We start from the raw sequence: 15,313 nt of genomic DNA, 5'->3' as shown, positions 1-15,313 counted from the left end.
GCTATTTTTCTAAAGAAGATTTACTGGAGTTACCTTCTATCTTTTTCGGTGTAAATGCGCTGTATGGATCTTATGATAAAGAGAACGTGTTAATCATGAAAAGTAGGAGAAAAGAGGATTAAATCATTGATAATAGACCTTCCACACTTACATTCGATAGTTTCCGTTGGTGGTAGTTTCCACAATGTTCGTCATATTGATCTTTCAAGTGGGTCAATCGATACATCACTAGAATATAGATATTTTGCTCTTAGATAGAGTATTCCTTCCTGAGTCGTTCAATGCAGTATATTCTTCGTCAATAAGGAATGTATCGATTGCCTTGGCCTCTCTCATCCATCATGTAAACGCTTCTAGTATTGATTCGTTGCCCTCCACAACGAAACACTTATCTATTCCGGATGATTTGTGGTATAACGAGACTAGTTTTTCCAGAATCATAAGTCGATTTAGTGCATTGGAAGAATTGGATGTTGGAGATCGCAGCATGAAAATGATAACGAAGTTTGACTTGAGCGGATTGAACTACCTAAAGAACTTGAGAATCGGTAAAAACAGCTTTACAAATGCAGTTAATTCGTATGGAAATAATCCATCACGATCCTTTGAAGTGACGGCTTGCTCTGTCCTCCAGAGTATTTCAATTGGCGATTACAGTTTCAGCGATTATGCCTCTATTCTTCGCATTGAGAACTGCTCTATGTTGGAATCCATTCAATTTGGTAAATTGTCGTTTGTGAATATCCGAGAAGTATATCTGAAGAGTATTGTATCCAAAAACCCTGACTAGTAGACTTACTTCAATTGAAGAGCATATCGTTGGAGGAATATTCTTTAGTAGGTCAGTATTCTCAATCATCGAAATATTATGAATCATTGGTTGTACTGAAAGGTAGTTTAAACAGAAAGGTGGTAAATCTTAGATCTGCCCTTACTCCAAACAATGTATTCTTCAGGTTACAGTTTCCTGTTTTACCGCCAAGTTGTGATGGAAAATATCCCTTCTGTGTCGAATGTGTCTCTTGCGCATTCCTTCGGTTATGTTTCAAAGAAAGAAATAAAGAGTAGCGAATGATCTGATTTTGTAACATACAGATATCCACACCCACTTGGAAGAGTATGTGAAGGTTATGATGGAAGATACATGTATGGAAAGAATATATATGGAATCTCAGGAAGACACTATTCAAATTGAAAGCAGTATTTGTGAGGAATATCTACTTCCATTCATTCCATGGAAACCAAACTCTTTGGGCAAACATCTTGTGATAGACAATGATAATTTTGCAAATGTCGATAGATTTGAAATTATTGGAGAAAATACTATAGAGAGTCTAAAGATAGGAAGCAATTCATTTACAAAACACAAGAATAGTTATGGTAAAGATGATTCTCGATCATTCAAGATATCGAATTGTGACAAATTGGAATCCATTGAAATCGATCAATATAGTTTCAGTGATTATTCTGGTAAATTTGAATTGACGAACATTCCATCATTGAAATCATTGAGAATCGGTATAATTGGTAAAACTTCAACCAATTTCTATTATGGTTCACTAACGATTCACGGTAAAATACTAAATTGAACACAATGATATTCTAGATTTACCAAATTTGATAACAATTGAACTTGGAGATTATACATTTGGATGGTCCAATTTAGTTGATATTGAGAGTATTATCGATAATAATCACATAATTGATCAATAGATCTTCCTAAATTGTTATCTATACAATTAGGATATTATTCGATATTTGGTAATTGGGGATTTGATTCATGTTCCTTAACAATGAAAAGTATTCATTAATAACATAAATGATGATAATACTTGTATAGATCTTCCTCTATTAGAATCAATTGTATCAGATAAGTATTCTTTATGGTCTCCTCGTCGTGTTACATTATACAGTATATATATTCATTTAAAATGATATTAATAATATCTAGACATTCCTAAATGTAAAACTGTGAAACTACCAGATGCATTGAAATATGTAATGAAATCATCATTATCTATATCGAGTAATGAATATTGAATCGATTTTGATGACTAGATGTTCATTCTTCACTATCTTCGATGATTGAATGTCGAACAATACCTTCTGGGTTTTCTTCATGTTCCTACTTATCGATATTGTCAATGTCATCACCACTATTATCGATTCCAAAAGAAGCATGCAATTCTGAATCCTTAACGATATTTGATTTGAGTGCATTCAAACTTCTTCAATCGATAGAAATAGGTAATGAAAACATGTATCATACGAATTCATTACTAATCGATAACATAATTCAATTGAAGACTATACGAATAGGAAGCAATTCATTTACAAAACACAAGAATAGTTATGGTAAAGATGATTCTCGATCATTCAAGATATCGAATTGTGACAAATTGGAATCTATTGAAATCGATCAATATAGTTTCAGTGATTATTCTGGTAAATTTGAATTGACGAACATTCCATCACTGAAATCATTGAGAATCGGTATAATTGGTAAAACTTCATCCAATTTCTATTTTTCATCATTCTCAGTTCACGGTAAAATACTAAATTGAACACAATGATATTCTAGATTTACCAAACTTGGTAACAATTGAACTTGGATACAACACATTTGCCACTTCGCTATCAACAGAAATATCAAGTAATGGTATTTGTTATTTTATTAGAGTAGATAATCCGAAGTTGGAATCAATCTCTTTGGGTAAGTATTCATTACGTGGAACGGAAAGCGATTCTTGTTCATTATCAATGATGAGTGAAAGTCATTTTTTGTTGATTCCTTGTAGATCTCTATGGATTAATCTATTTAGGTTCTACAGGATACAGTTTTGATTACCCCAGGCAGGCTGTGATCCACAGTATATGAATCACATTCTAATTGAGTATAGACGTACCAAACCTGAAAACAGTAAAATTGAAGTGTGGCTGGTCAGATCCATTTACACATGTGACGACAAAGTCCATAGTTAGTACATCTCATTTTCTAGTTGTGTAATAGATGTTTCTTATCCTCTGTCCAAGTTTTTCCACCTATAATTAGTTTATTTTAGTTGTGTATTGTACTTAATTTGTTTGTTCCTTATTACTAATATGTCTATAACTTAATCTTCGCTTTATCAATGCACTTCTTTTTTGATTTATGAATTGAGCATACACGAAGAAGTACCTTTATTCCATGTATATGTTATTATCGTGTTATGGACTCAGTCGTACCACAAACTCTGTTTCTACAACATGATATAACACATTGCTTTTTAGGCACTATAAAAGTTTTACGTTATGCTATTTTATACATGTATTCTCTACTATTCATTTGAAATAGCTGACCTCTATACCTTTCTTTCTGGTCGTATGGTCGTTCTACCTTCTGTGTTCATTGATATTTCATCTGTAGTAACGACTACTGAAATCCAACAAAAAAGACGTTGAGCTTGTGTTTTCTCATGGTCCAAAACACGGTCCATATCATACTACTTAAATATACATTACTTGTTTAGTCAATAGGATGTATAATTATATTTTTACCAAGTGTTCTCACTCTTCATGGGCTTCTGTCGTATCTTATGGAGTATCTGATGCATTGTATTACCCAATTCATCTTTCTACAGATTTTTATTCCTATTGATGGCATTTCTTATCTAGGATCCAAAAGATTACTTCTACCCATTTCCATATTACTCCATTATTTCGTAAATAGCTTAGTGATACTGTTACACAAATACAGCTCATATCGAAACAATCTTGCCAACAATCACTCTTTTACTTAACTACATGTATTATTCACCAGTATTTGTGAACGAATTGGAAATATTATACTCCACTTAACAAGAAACCATATTAAGTATCATGCGAGCAATTTCGTATTTTCAAAACTTTCTAACACCCAAGTTCAACGAATTGACTTAGGCTACATCATATTGTAACATACGTACGTTTCCTCATTCCATCTTTTCTGCTTGCATCCTAACAATTTGTAGCATTCCTTCTGCTTGATATTGTGTTCTTTTCCATCTCTCATACCTTCCTTCTTTGGCTCATTGCTTGATTACAACAATACAGTCCTCATTTTGCTCTAATTTGTCATTTCACCTTATCTATCGTCCAACCCTGTTTATCAAAAGACTTAGATCAGACCAAAACTTACATAATACTTTTTTGTGAATTCCAAATTATCCCTCATTTTTCCCATAGAATTATTTTGTCATTGCTGATGATCGTTTTAACTGTGTTGTTTATTGTCTGTACTACTTTTTTTATTGGGTTGCTGGCTGTGATTTATTTGTCGTGGAAACCTGCTTCTATTGATGTAACTCTCTTTATGTTTCTTTAGGTATAGGAAGAGCTTGCAGAATATGAAAATCTTTTAAGAGAGTAATTTTTGTGTTTATTTTGTTTAATTGACAGGCGCGAAAGAAAGCGCAACGAAAATCCTGTTTTGGCGTCGTCTGTTGCTTCATCTTCTATTCCTATAATCAACCCTAATGATGTAACGACTGTGGTGCCTATTGTATTGTAATGTTTTCCAATTCATTTGTAGCCACCTACGGGAGACTTAGAACCGAACCTGAGTGACGAGGACTTATTAAAGAGTGATAGTGAGAATGAGGTTTAACTTTCTGCTTTTTGTCATGTGTTGTTTGTAAACATATTAGTTATCATCGACCTTCCGTAATACATACAAATAGCTGTACTGTCCTCGCAACTCTTCCTCCGATAGTCCAGAATAAGTATCTCTCAGTGATTCCAGACCTTCAATCTCTTCATAATGGCGCATAGCCATTTGATAGTCGAGTCCATCGGTTAGAGAGAACACTGCGCTGATCTACAATCAAACAGGATAGTGGCGATCACCATATCAGGAGAGTTGAAAGAAGCTACGAGCAGAACACCTCCAGGCTTTAATACTCTTCTTACACCATTCAAATAGCTAGGAATGTTATTGCAAGTCTCTTCTGAGCAGAGGAAAGTGTCGAGCATGCTCTTGTCGATTACGACATCATAAGATTCGCAGGGAAAAGTGATGTCAAAACAATCCATGACGCTGTCTATCAGTAATCGACTTCCGTCATTACTACATTTAATTCCAGGCAAGTCGCTGTCCCTCTTTTTTAATTGCTGGATGACTACTTTCGAATAGTCAATTGCAGAGAGAGAGTGATATCCATCTATATACATATCTCTTGTGATATCTATTGATTAGTTAGAAAGCATATTGTCACTAGAATTCCCGCAGCCCGTAAACAATATGGAATCACTTTTCTTTACAAATCTGTCAATGTCGAACTCCTTAAATACTTTGTAGTCCATCACCCTACTTATTACTTTAGTGGTCAAGTTCCTACCACTCATACACAGTTTCATCGGCTGCATATCGTTCATCCCAATATTTCATTGAAGTGTAGTCATATGGAGGAGTACTTTCATCAATGTTCATATTTTTTTGTAAATGAGTACTCGAATTCCAGTTCCCTATGTACATCGCACTATAGTATTTAACGCAAAGCGTTGATGATGAATAGAAAGCAGGTACTCAATCATATTACGTGGGATTGAGCATTTACTCAAATCTGCTTCACATCATTGTAACATCAAATGGGAAACCTGGAGTTTGTGTACTGCTGCAGAAGAGTGGTTAGTCTTAGGCTCAGTACATTCCTCACTCAAAGTTGGGAGATAATCCGCTCATTCAATTTACAATTCATCCGTTGATCGGAGTATTATCCCTCCAGTATGAGTTGCTTATCAAGCAAATCGCTTCGGCTCCTGTGTAGGCATTTCCTGTTTGATCTAGCTTAGTATTGCCCAGGATGCAATTCCTTTAATCTGTAACATACTAATCCCTGAAAACCTATGTCGTGAAGATTTTATGGTTCTCGTGAACCAAATAAAATCCCTGATACAGGAGAATGATGTAATGATAAAGAAGGCTTACCATCCTCTTTTGTCATAAAGCTTGTGTACTTGTTTATTTATTTAATAATTGTTTGTTTAGAATCATTTATAAAGGGCACAGCTCTTCGTTAAGGATCTGTGATTTCGTTCCTTGTTCACATTTGTTTCTAGTTTATGCAAAACTGTCCTCGAAGCTGCCCGTCCCGGAGAGCTGACCCAGATGAATTAAAGAGAGCAGATAATGATGACGATTCATTGAGTTTAGATATTCGTAAAGATATTCTTGCATGGAAGCAAGGCATGAACTATCCTCTCTCAGTCGATTCTTTTGGCGTGTCGACCTATGATTTACAGCACTCTCGCTTCCAGGAGTTTCGAAAAGCAGGCAATGAGATGAAATTCCAATTGCAAAATGGGAGTTTATACATAAAGAGCGAACATATTTAAGACCTTTATGGTTGAGTTCTGTAGTTTATATTTAGTGTATTTGTTTGTTTGATTTCTACTTATTTGTATTTACGCTTACCTGCCTGGCTAATTTTTGTACAGCATGGAGCAAAAACCAGGTGAACCACAATTCTGTGAGTCAAGTAGTACCAAGTCGTTTCCGCATTATTTCGAATCTCCTAGCAGCACAGTATACCATTTGAGCTGTATTAATGTTAGAAGTCCTGTATTAGTCCTTTTTTGCTTTTCCGAAACTCTGAATACTCTTCCTTTCAACGCCAGTATTCAAACCTGAGTCCATCGGAGATAAACCAAGTGTATCCATAGGGTGATAATTTCAAAGGTAGAATGTTGGAATACTTTCGAAATGATTCAGGAATTCAGCGAAAATACAAGCATATTTTCGAAAAAGAGGTGAGTCCATGGATTTCTGTTTCTAGGTAGATGATTACAGCAAAGCGAAATTTTCAAGTTTACGTTCAAAAAATTCTGAATGAATTCCCTTTATGAGTATGCACCACATTGAACATGACAAACTCTTTCATCCTCCCTCTCCTTCTCCAACTGCATCAAAATTGTTGAGTTCATCCGATCAAATTATATTTTTAAAAACACTGTATTGTATTATTAGCTGGTCGGGTGATTGTGGGTGTTTGTAGACGACTTGATCTGTAGATCATATTGACTGGAATACTTTATGCCAATGCCTCCGTCAGAACCACAACATTGCTCTTTCGGAGGAACAGGCAAAGTCTTTATGGTATGGGTTAGCATATGGAACTTCAGAGTTGGAAAACGATAGTAGCGATGAATTGCTTTTCCAGACCCAAGGCAAAGGATTTTTGCTAGAGCAAGTGTTGAAAGAGCGCACTCAGAAAAGCAATCAAAATGGCTTTTTAACGATTGACTATCCTTATTTCGTGTCCAGTAATGCTTTGTATCGAAATCTGAGCTTAGGAGAGTGTGATCTTATTCGAATGCAGAACCTATGCTCATCCTCTGTGCTTTCCCCTGTAGATTTTGCTGAGGACTATGTCGTGCGAGAAACTCATTCGGATCGCTATCTTGAAGAAGGACAAGCGAAGCTTCAGTCTGTAAAACAAATGATTTGTAACAGTTTGGGAGTGTTTGCTTGTTTCACTTGTAGTCTTTTCTCTTTCTGAGGATGAAGTTGATAGAATGTGGGGTGCTGAGCGCTTGAAACAACTTGAAGCGGTTTTGCAAGATATTGATATTACAAATGATGAATACATACAGCTTTTCTCTGATCAGGGTTTACAGTTTTGAGTTTTCCTCTGGTTATTTATTTATATATGTTTGTTCCATATGAGAGTTAAGTCCAGGTATATTGTGTGCAAACTTCAAGAGGACCATCTAAAGCGGGTCAGCCAACTCAAGTTTGGCGACATTCTCGGGGAACTCAAAGTTCGAGGAATTCTTGCTGGATTCACAATATAGAGAAGTATTGAAGCGAATTTTGGGCTCATTGCTCTTGGCAAACAAGTAGCACAACTACGAAGTGAGATGTTGCCGAAAACTATTCATTTTTAGTTGTTGTGTGGGACAAGGAATCGGGATATATGATAATTCGTTGTGCGAGGGAGTTTATCAATGAGGTGAAGACTTCCCTGATTTTTCTCAAAGCAATTTCTCAAAACCCGGTTACTGTAACATTATTAGAGACATGCAGCAGTGAGAAACGTGCCCTGGAATTCATGCCAGCTTCTCAAGCCATATCATTATAGTTTTGTAATAAATTAATTAATATATATACATATTTGAACACTTGTTTCTTTTAACACTGGGACGATTGTTTGGGGAATAACCGTTCCCTCCATTCCATAGAAGAATGTGAAAATGCATAGAACGATTACGTAGAAGTCTACTTGCATCTACATTTCTCAGAAGGCAACACTTCAGAAATCACTTTCTTGTTTTCCAGATCGGATAATATGCTCTCTGGTCTTGCTCGTGGATCTAGTTGCTACTTTCGTCATGCAATTTCGGGGTTGATGGCTGCTAAGGCCGTTGCTGCAACTTCTGCATTCAGCCGTTGTTTTGCCGCGCCTGTTTCTGACGACGACAGAATTGCACGAATCCGAAATTTCGGAATCTCTGCTCACATCGATTCTGGTAAAACCACTCTCACTGAGCGTATTCTTTATTACACAAAGAAAATTCGTGCGATCCATGAGGTAGTTGGCAACGAAATGTCTATTCCGAATAGGTGAAAGGAAAGGACGGAGTGGGAGCAACTATGGACTCTATGGACCTGGAACGTGAGAAGGGAATCACAATCCAGTCTGCGGCAACGCACTGTGTCTGGAAAGACTACGAGCTCAACATCATCGATACTCCTGGACATGTGGACTTCACGGTGGAAGTAGAGCGTGCCCTGCGTGTCCTGGACGGCGCTATTTTAGTGCTGTGCGGAGTAGGTGGTGTGCAGTCTCAGTCGATCACTGTGGATCGTCAAATGAAGCGCTACAACATTCCCCGTCTGGCGTTTATCAACAAGCTGGACCGGCAGGGTGCGAATCCGACCCGTGTGATCGGCCAGCTCCGCGACAAGCTTCATCTGAATGCCTCTGCCGTGGTGATTCCGATCGGCCTGGAAGACAAGCATCGGGGTGTGGTGGATTTGGTGCGGGACCGCGCCGTTGTTTTCAACGGACCGAACGGAGACGACATAGAGATCAGCGAGATTCCTGCGGAGTTGAAGGAGCAAGCAGCCCAGGCGAAGAACACGCTGATCGAGCGTTTGTCGGAGGTGGATGAGGAAATGGGCGAGATGTTCCTGATGGAGCAGAAGCCCACGCAGGAGCAGTTGGTGGCGTGCATTCGTCGCTGCACGCTGGCTCGCACGTTTGTCCCCGTGTTCATGGGATCGGCGTTCAAGAACAAGGGAGTTCAGCTGCTGCTGGACGGCGTGAACGATTACCTGCCGGCTCCGAACGAAGTGGAGAACACCGCGCTGGATCTGGATCAGAACGAGAAGAAGGTCACGCTGTCGAACAAGGTGAACGACAACATGGTGGCACTGGCGTTCAAGCTGGAGGAGAACAAATACGGCCAGTTGACGTAGGCGATTGGAGGCTGGGTGATCGAAAGATACTTGCGAATGTACCAGGGAAAGCTCGCGCGCGGAGACATGATCACGAACATGCGCACTCGCCGCCCGGTGAAGGTGTCGCGTTTGGTCCGAATGCACGCGAACTCGATGGAGGACATCCAGGAGGTGGGCGCTGGCGAGATTGCCGCGATCTTCGGAATCGACTGCGCGAGTGGCGATACATTTACGAACAACAAAGTGCACTACGCGATGTCTTCGATGTTCGTGCCGGATACGGTGATTTCGCTCGCTGTGAAGCCGCACAACCACGACGGGGAAGTGAACTTCTCGAAGGCGCTGCAGCGCTTCACGAAGGAGGACCCGACGTTCCAAGTGGATTACGACAAGGAGAGCAAGGAGACGATCATCAAGGGAATGGGCGAGCTGCATCTCCAGATCTACATCGAGCGAATGAAGCGCGAGTACAACTGCGCTGTGGACGTTGGCTATCCGCGCGTCAACTACCGCGAGACGATCAGCAAGAAGTGCGAGTTCAACTACCTGCACAAGAAACAGTCCGGAGGTTCGGGTCAGTTCGGTCGTGTGATTGGGTACATCGAGCCGATGGATTATGAGGGTCCTGTGAAGCACGAGTTCGTGAACAACATGGTGGGCAACAACATCCCGCCCGAGTTTTTGCCGGCCATCGAGAAGGGATTCTATGAGGCCATCGAGAAGGGTCGCCTGCTGGGATATCCGGTCACCGGAATTCGTTTTGTGCTTTTGTAGGAGGAGGGAGAAAAAGCGCAGTGACATGTAGAGATGGTCAGAGCCACTCCGTGGATTCGAACGAAATCGCCTTCCGCACCGCTGCGAAGATGGCCGTGCTGGAGTCGATGATGAAAGCCAACCCTCTTCTGCTGGGTACTGCGCTGTAGTCGTTTTTTATTGTAGAGCCGCTGATGTCGGTGGAGATCGACATTCCGCAGGAGTTCCAGGGCGCGATTATCGGAGGCATCAATCGTCGTAAGGGAGCCATTCTCGCCACGAACAGCGACGACCGCGGCTTTGTGTCGGTGGAGGCGGAGGTTCCGCTGTCGAGCATGTTCGGATACAGTACCGAGCTGAGATCCAACACGCAGGGTCAGGGAGAGTTCACGATGGAGTTCAAGACGATGAGTCAGGTCCCTAAGGGAATTGTGGAGGAGATGGTGAAGAAGGCGAAGGGCAATAGCAAGTAGAGTCGACAGTTTGGTTTTGGGTTATTTGTTTGTTCAACAAAAGGTTGAATAATGAGCTCAGACGATCAGACGCTTTCGAAGGCGAAAGAGAATCAGTTTAGCACTCTCATTGTGAACAGTTTGAGGGTTTAGTAACGATTAGAAATCGTACGAGGAAAAGGAATATAAAAAGGGGTTGAAAATTGCAAACACGATCTTGAGCGAGTACCCCAAGAATGCAAGTAGGAAAAGCGGCAATTTCTAAAGAACAAGAAACTCTCTGCATGAAACACCTCCTCCTCTATCTGATGAACAAAGACGATGAGAAGGTCGCAGAAACCGAGATTCGAAACTCTCTACGCCTCGATATGCGTAACGGGATCTGCTGGCAAATTTTGGGTTTATTTTATCGTCATTGCAAGTACGGGAGGTTTCTTTTCTGCCAAATAGAAACTATGAGGAAGCCAGAAAGGCATTTTACTTTGCTACAAAGCGAGATTCGTCCAATCTCCAGCTGTTCTTAGATCTGGCAGCATTGTCTGCTCAGACACGCAATTTTGCTATCTATCGGGAGTGCTATCAAAAGTTGGTGAACAAACTCTCTGGTCGCGAGAATTTTTGGATTGGTTTGATCGTCGGCTACTTCCTCGAAGAGAACTACGCCAAATGCCTGGAGGCGATCGATGCGTATCGAGGCAGTCTCAAGGAGGGCGCTTCCTACACGCGTCAGGAGCTTCTCTTCCTCGAAGTCGACTGCTATCTCCGCCAAAACGAGAGTGTCAAAGCCATCACGACGCTCGAAAAGGGTATGTCGGACGTGCTGAACGAGCTGCAGGCCAAGGAGAAACTGGCGACTCTGCTCGGCAAAGCCGGAACGTTCGAAGTGGACGGTGTGTCGCGCGACGGAATCGAGGAAAGCCGGAAGATCTGGTCCGATCTCTTCGAGCGTACCCGTTTTCTCTTAGTGTTCTCACACCCAGACAACCGGATGAACTATCTGTATCTGCGGGGACTGGAGTGCTGCGAGCTGCGAGACTTCTCGTCGTTCGATCGCTTGACGCGGCTGCAGCTTCCCAGCACCTCGCTCGCTCTTTCGCCGGAGCAGACTCAGCGTCTTCGCGCCTTTTACGACGCTCTCTACGAGAAACTCCCGAGCTGTCTGGTGGTTCGCCACGTGCAGCTGCATCTGCGCGATGAGTCGGAGTTCGTTCCGTTGTGCAAGGAGATGATCATTGAGGCGTCGAGGTTGGAATCTGCATGGAGAATTGAGGCCTAGAAAGGGAGTCCCGTCCTTCTTCCGAAGCCTGCGTCCCTTGTTCGTGAAGAGTCCGAGAAAGGTACATTCGGAGCAATGATTCCAGCGTAGCTTTCGATTTTCCGCGAGCTGTGCACCCAGCAATTGGCCAAGCTCGAGCAGACCGGCCATTTCGATGACTCTGCGACTCAGAACACCTGCAATAGCAACAGCAATAGCAATAGCAATAGCAACAGCAATAGCAATAGCAGCAACAGCGAAGAAAAAGAAGAAGAGCCCCAGGCGAAGCTTTGGTTGTTGTATCTGCTCGCCGAGTTGGAGGACTTCGAGCATCACACCGAGGCTGCGTTGAGCTACATCGAGAAGGCGTTGGAACACACTCCCACGTGCTACGATCTCTACATCCTCAAGGGGAAGGTGCTGAAGCACGCGGGCGCTTTGAAAGAAGCGGCGGAAGCGATCGGTTTCGCGTCCTCGCTGGATCGGGGCGACCGCTTCATGAACTCGAAACACGTGAAATACTTGCTGCGTGCTGGGAACATTGAGGAGGCGGATCGCTTAGCGGGCTACTGGACGAAGCGCAACATCATGCCGCGCGTGGATCTTCGCGAGATGCAGGCGTGCTGGTTCGAAATCGAATGCGGATTGAGCCACGAGCGAGCGGGCGACGTGGTGCACGCGAACAAAATGTACCACAACGTCGTGTCTCACTTCGATACGTTCGTGTTGGACCAATTCGACTTCCATCCCTACGTGCTTCGCAAGGTCACGCTCCAGTCCTATTTCCGCTTCCTTCGCTACGTCGACTCCATCTACGATCATCCCTACTACCGCATCGCGGCCGCCGGCTATCTTCGCTGCGCCATCCAACTCGCGAAACAGTCCGTCTTTTCTCTCCTCTCCATTCTAGACCCATCAACAAGCAGGCCTATCTGAAGCAGTTCCCCTCCGTCGTCGTTCCGCAGAAGGGAAAGGCGGAAGCCAACGCCAAGGATACCGACGTCGATGGCTTCGAGGTTCGCGAGGCCTTTTCGCTTCATGTCTAGCTGGCTGCTGTCAAGGACCCGCTGGAAGCCGCGCTCCCGGTCGCGAAGCGGCTGCTGGAGGTCGGGAAAGGCTGCGCGGAGTGCATGCAGGCGGTGATTCAGTTCGGAATTGCCGCGAAAAACGGGGAAATCGCAGCGCAGGCGCTGAAGATTCTGCAGGGACTCGCTCCATTGGCTGCTCGTGCTGCGGCGAAGCGGATGAAGCATTGCAATATGGCGTGCGAGGAGGTGAGCGAAGAGGGAGAAGGAGAAGACATGGAGAAGGCGGACTGGAGCGATGTGAGCACGATCATGTACCTGGCGGAGTTGAAGGGAGCGGAAGAAGTGGAGGAAATGCTGGAGAAGGCGGGAAGAAGCTCGCTGGAGAAGTATGGAGAGTGCTACGCTGCACTGAAGCGATTGGGGGCATCGGGTGAACTATTGCAGAAATTCACAGCGAAAGCGAAGGAGTTCTATTTGTACTTCGACGAGTATGTGAACTGTATGCATCTTTAATCTGTTTGTTTCCGTACGAACTAGTGCGTCCCGGTTTTCTCAAACCATTTTTTCTGATTCCCTATCGCATGAATCGAGTGGGGAAACTTGTGGCTACAGGCTTGGGTGGGTTTCTTGCGCTGGAAGGTTATTACGGGTTTCCTCCTAAACCATGTTTAAGATTGCAGATATAAGAACCGTGATTTTACCCACGAAAATCGCCCACAGGAGTACCAGAATGTGGTGGATCCTCGAATAAAGCCCTGTACCGAGGAGAGCTTTCCTTTGAAGTGTGTAGGGTGTGATTTCTACTAGTTCCTCGTAGGTCCGTTTTATAAACATTTTTGCAGTGAAAGAGGTGATGACCTATTTACTCACCCGTCGCAATTCGACCCACTATTATGGCGTCGAGAATTTAAGAACTGTTTTAGAAAGGCCTGATGGCGTCGGTTTGCTTACTGTGTCAAATCATGTGTCGACGATCGACAGTGCGAGTCTCCCCTCTCCTGTCGTCTCCTTTCGTGATATGTTGAATCCCCACAACTGTGGGTTTTGGAACTTGGCTCGCGAGGACCAGACCTCGGAAACCACCCTGAAAGCTATGATCGTAGCAACTGTAAAGATCATGCCAGTCTGGCGAGGCGGTGGCGTGTACCAAACGGCCGTCACCAATTTCATCGCTCGTCTGCGGAACGGGGAATGGTGCCACATCTTCCCAGAGGGCCGTACTTATCAAGTAGGAGTGAGTGGTTGTTCAATCTGAGTGTTTAGGATCAATTGAAATCGTGCTGGAATAGCGAAGGCTGCCGAATTCGAGCCAGCGGTCGCACCGGGCCTCCAGGACGAAGTCTTGGACCCATGAAATGGGGAGTGGGGCGCGTAATTTACGAGACTGCAAAGCGAGAAGGGGAAAAGACGAACACGTTTGCTAATGGTGTAAACAATGGAAAACTGATCATTTTGCCGTTCTACCATTTGAATATGGAAAAAGTACTTCCAGAAGCGGAAGATTTGAGTGTGATTAGCATCATTCCGGGGAAAAATGTGGATGTGTATTGCAAGGTAGCGTTTGAACTTGTGGTTTGACGTAGTTTGGAGAGCCGATTGATGTATCGGATATTATGGATCGCAGTGAACAAATGCTAGCTGAATGTAAGACTCAAGAAGAACGAGACCGGATGATGTACGTTATATACAAAGAGCTAACGGACCGAGTGGAAGCTTCCTTGGAGTCCCTGGAGTATTCCTTGAAAGAGATCAGAGAGAAGGATCAGATGAAATAGTCATGTTTGTTGGAATTCCAAAAGTCATACACGTTGATAGATTTTCCAAAAGGGAAAGAGGTAGCTCTCCATTATTGGTTTTAATTGTCTTTTGTCCTGTCGCTGAGCGCTATGACATTATACCGTGCTTTGGTCGCTGATAGTTCGACTCGCTGTCTGGGAGAGGTGTGACATTTGGGAATAGCGTCACTCACGTAGCTTAACTATATTGAAAGCGAAATATCTTTAGAAAGATTTGTCTTGGCATTTTCGTTCCATCGTGATATGAACCTTCCATCGTTTGAATGAACACACTGTATCACGCATAGTGTTGTCAATTTGCGCGCAGTTGAGCGTTGCACGTTTCCTTCTGCATTTTCCACGAACAAAATGTCCTTTGATATTCAGTTGTTTCACAGAACTCTGTCTGTTGTATGTAATAATTCCGAACAAGAGGAGAATCAAGCCCTTGTGGAGAAAGTAGTTGTGATTCGATTATGTGAAATAGATCCAACAATGTCTATCCTACCTTCCGGCTGATGATTGCAAGCAAACGGATCTAGACACGATTGATATGCTGTACTCCTTCCCCTGTGTCTGATATCATAGTGTTGACTACTACATGATGATAAACAACATCCAGGTGGAAGATC

General features: G+C 42.8%; 4 protein-coding genes across 4 annotated transcripts; 3 read left to right on the top strand and 1 right to left on the bottom strand.

The window, feature by feature from the left end:
- Positions 1-4,660: 4,660 nt before the first annotated feature.
- On the bottom strand, positions 4,661-4,989 carry GSBLH_T00000426001 (uncharacterized protein; the record flags this gene model as incomplete). The annotated part of the gene is made up of 2 exons (XM_013038629.1): positions 4,661-4,834; positions 4,864-4,989. 2 exons carry the CDS (start codon positions 4,987-4,989, stop codon positions 4,661-4,663), a joined length of 300 nt encoding a protein of 99 aa, XP_012894083.1.
- A 3,374-nt stretch (positions 4,990-8,363) lies between these two features.
- Positions 8,364-10,644, top strand: GSBLH_T00000424001 (Translation elongation factor EFG/EF2; the record flags this gene model as incomplete). Its single annotated transcript, XM_013038628.1, has 5 exons — positions 8,364-8,546; positions 8,579-9,432; positions 9,463-10,188; positions 10,224-10,327; positions 10,358-10,644. 5 exons carry the CDS (start codon positions 8,364-8,366, stop codon positions 10,642-10,644), a joined length of 2,154 nt encoding a protein of 717 aa, XP_012894082.1.
- A 51-nt stretch (positions 10,645-10,695) lies between these two features.
- GSBLH_T00000423001 (uncharacterized protein) lies at positions 10,696-12,814 on the top strand (the record flags this gene model as incomplete). The annotated part of the gene is made up of 9 exons (XM_013038627.1): positions 10,696-10,755; positions 10,787-10,865; positions 10,897-11,044; positions 11,074-11,506; positions 11,537-11,570; positions 11,604-11,667; positions 11,701-11,862; positions 11,894-11,960; positions 12,008-12,814. The coding sequence occupies 9 exons, from the start codon at positions 10,696-10,698 to the stop codon at positions 12,812-12,814; spliced, it is 1,854 nt and encodes a 617-aa protein (XP_012894081.1).
- Positions 12,815-13,759: 945 nt separating this feature from the next.
- Positions 13,760-14,484, top strand: GSBLH_T00000422001 (uncharacterized protein; the record flags this gene model as incomplete). The annotated part of the gene is made up of 2 exons (XM_013038626.1): positions 13,760-14,134; positions 14,170-14,484. 2 exons carry the CDS (start codon positions 13,760-13,762, stop codon positions 14,482-14,484), a joined length of 690 nt encoding a protein of 229 aa, XP_012894080.1.
- Positions 14,485-15,313: the final 829 nt, after the last annotated feature.

Source organism: Blastocystis hominis (assembly GCF_000151665.1).
Source record: "Blastocystis hominis, Singapore isolate B (sub-type 7) whole genome shotgun sequence assembly, scaffold_0".
In the NCBI taxonomy this organism is placed as follows: Eukaryota; class Bigyra; order Opalinata; family Blastocystidae; genus Blastocystis; species Blastocystis hominis.
This window is presented reverse-complemented; position numbering and strand designations above follow the sequence as displayed.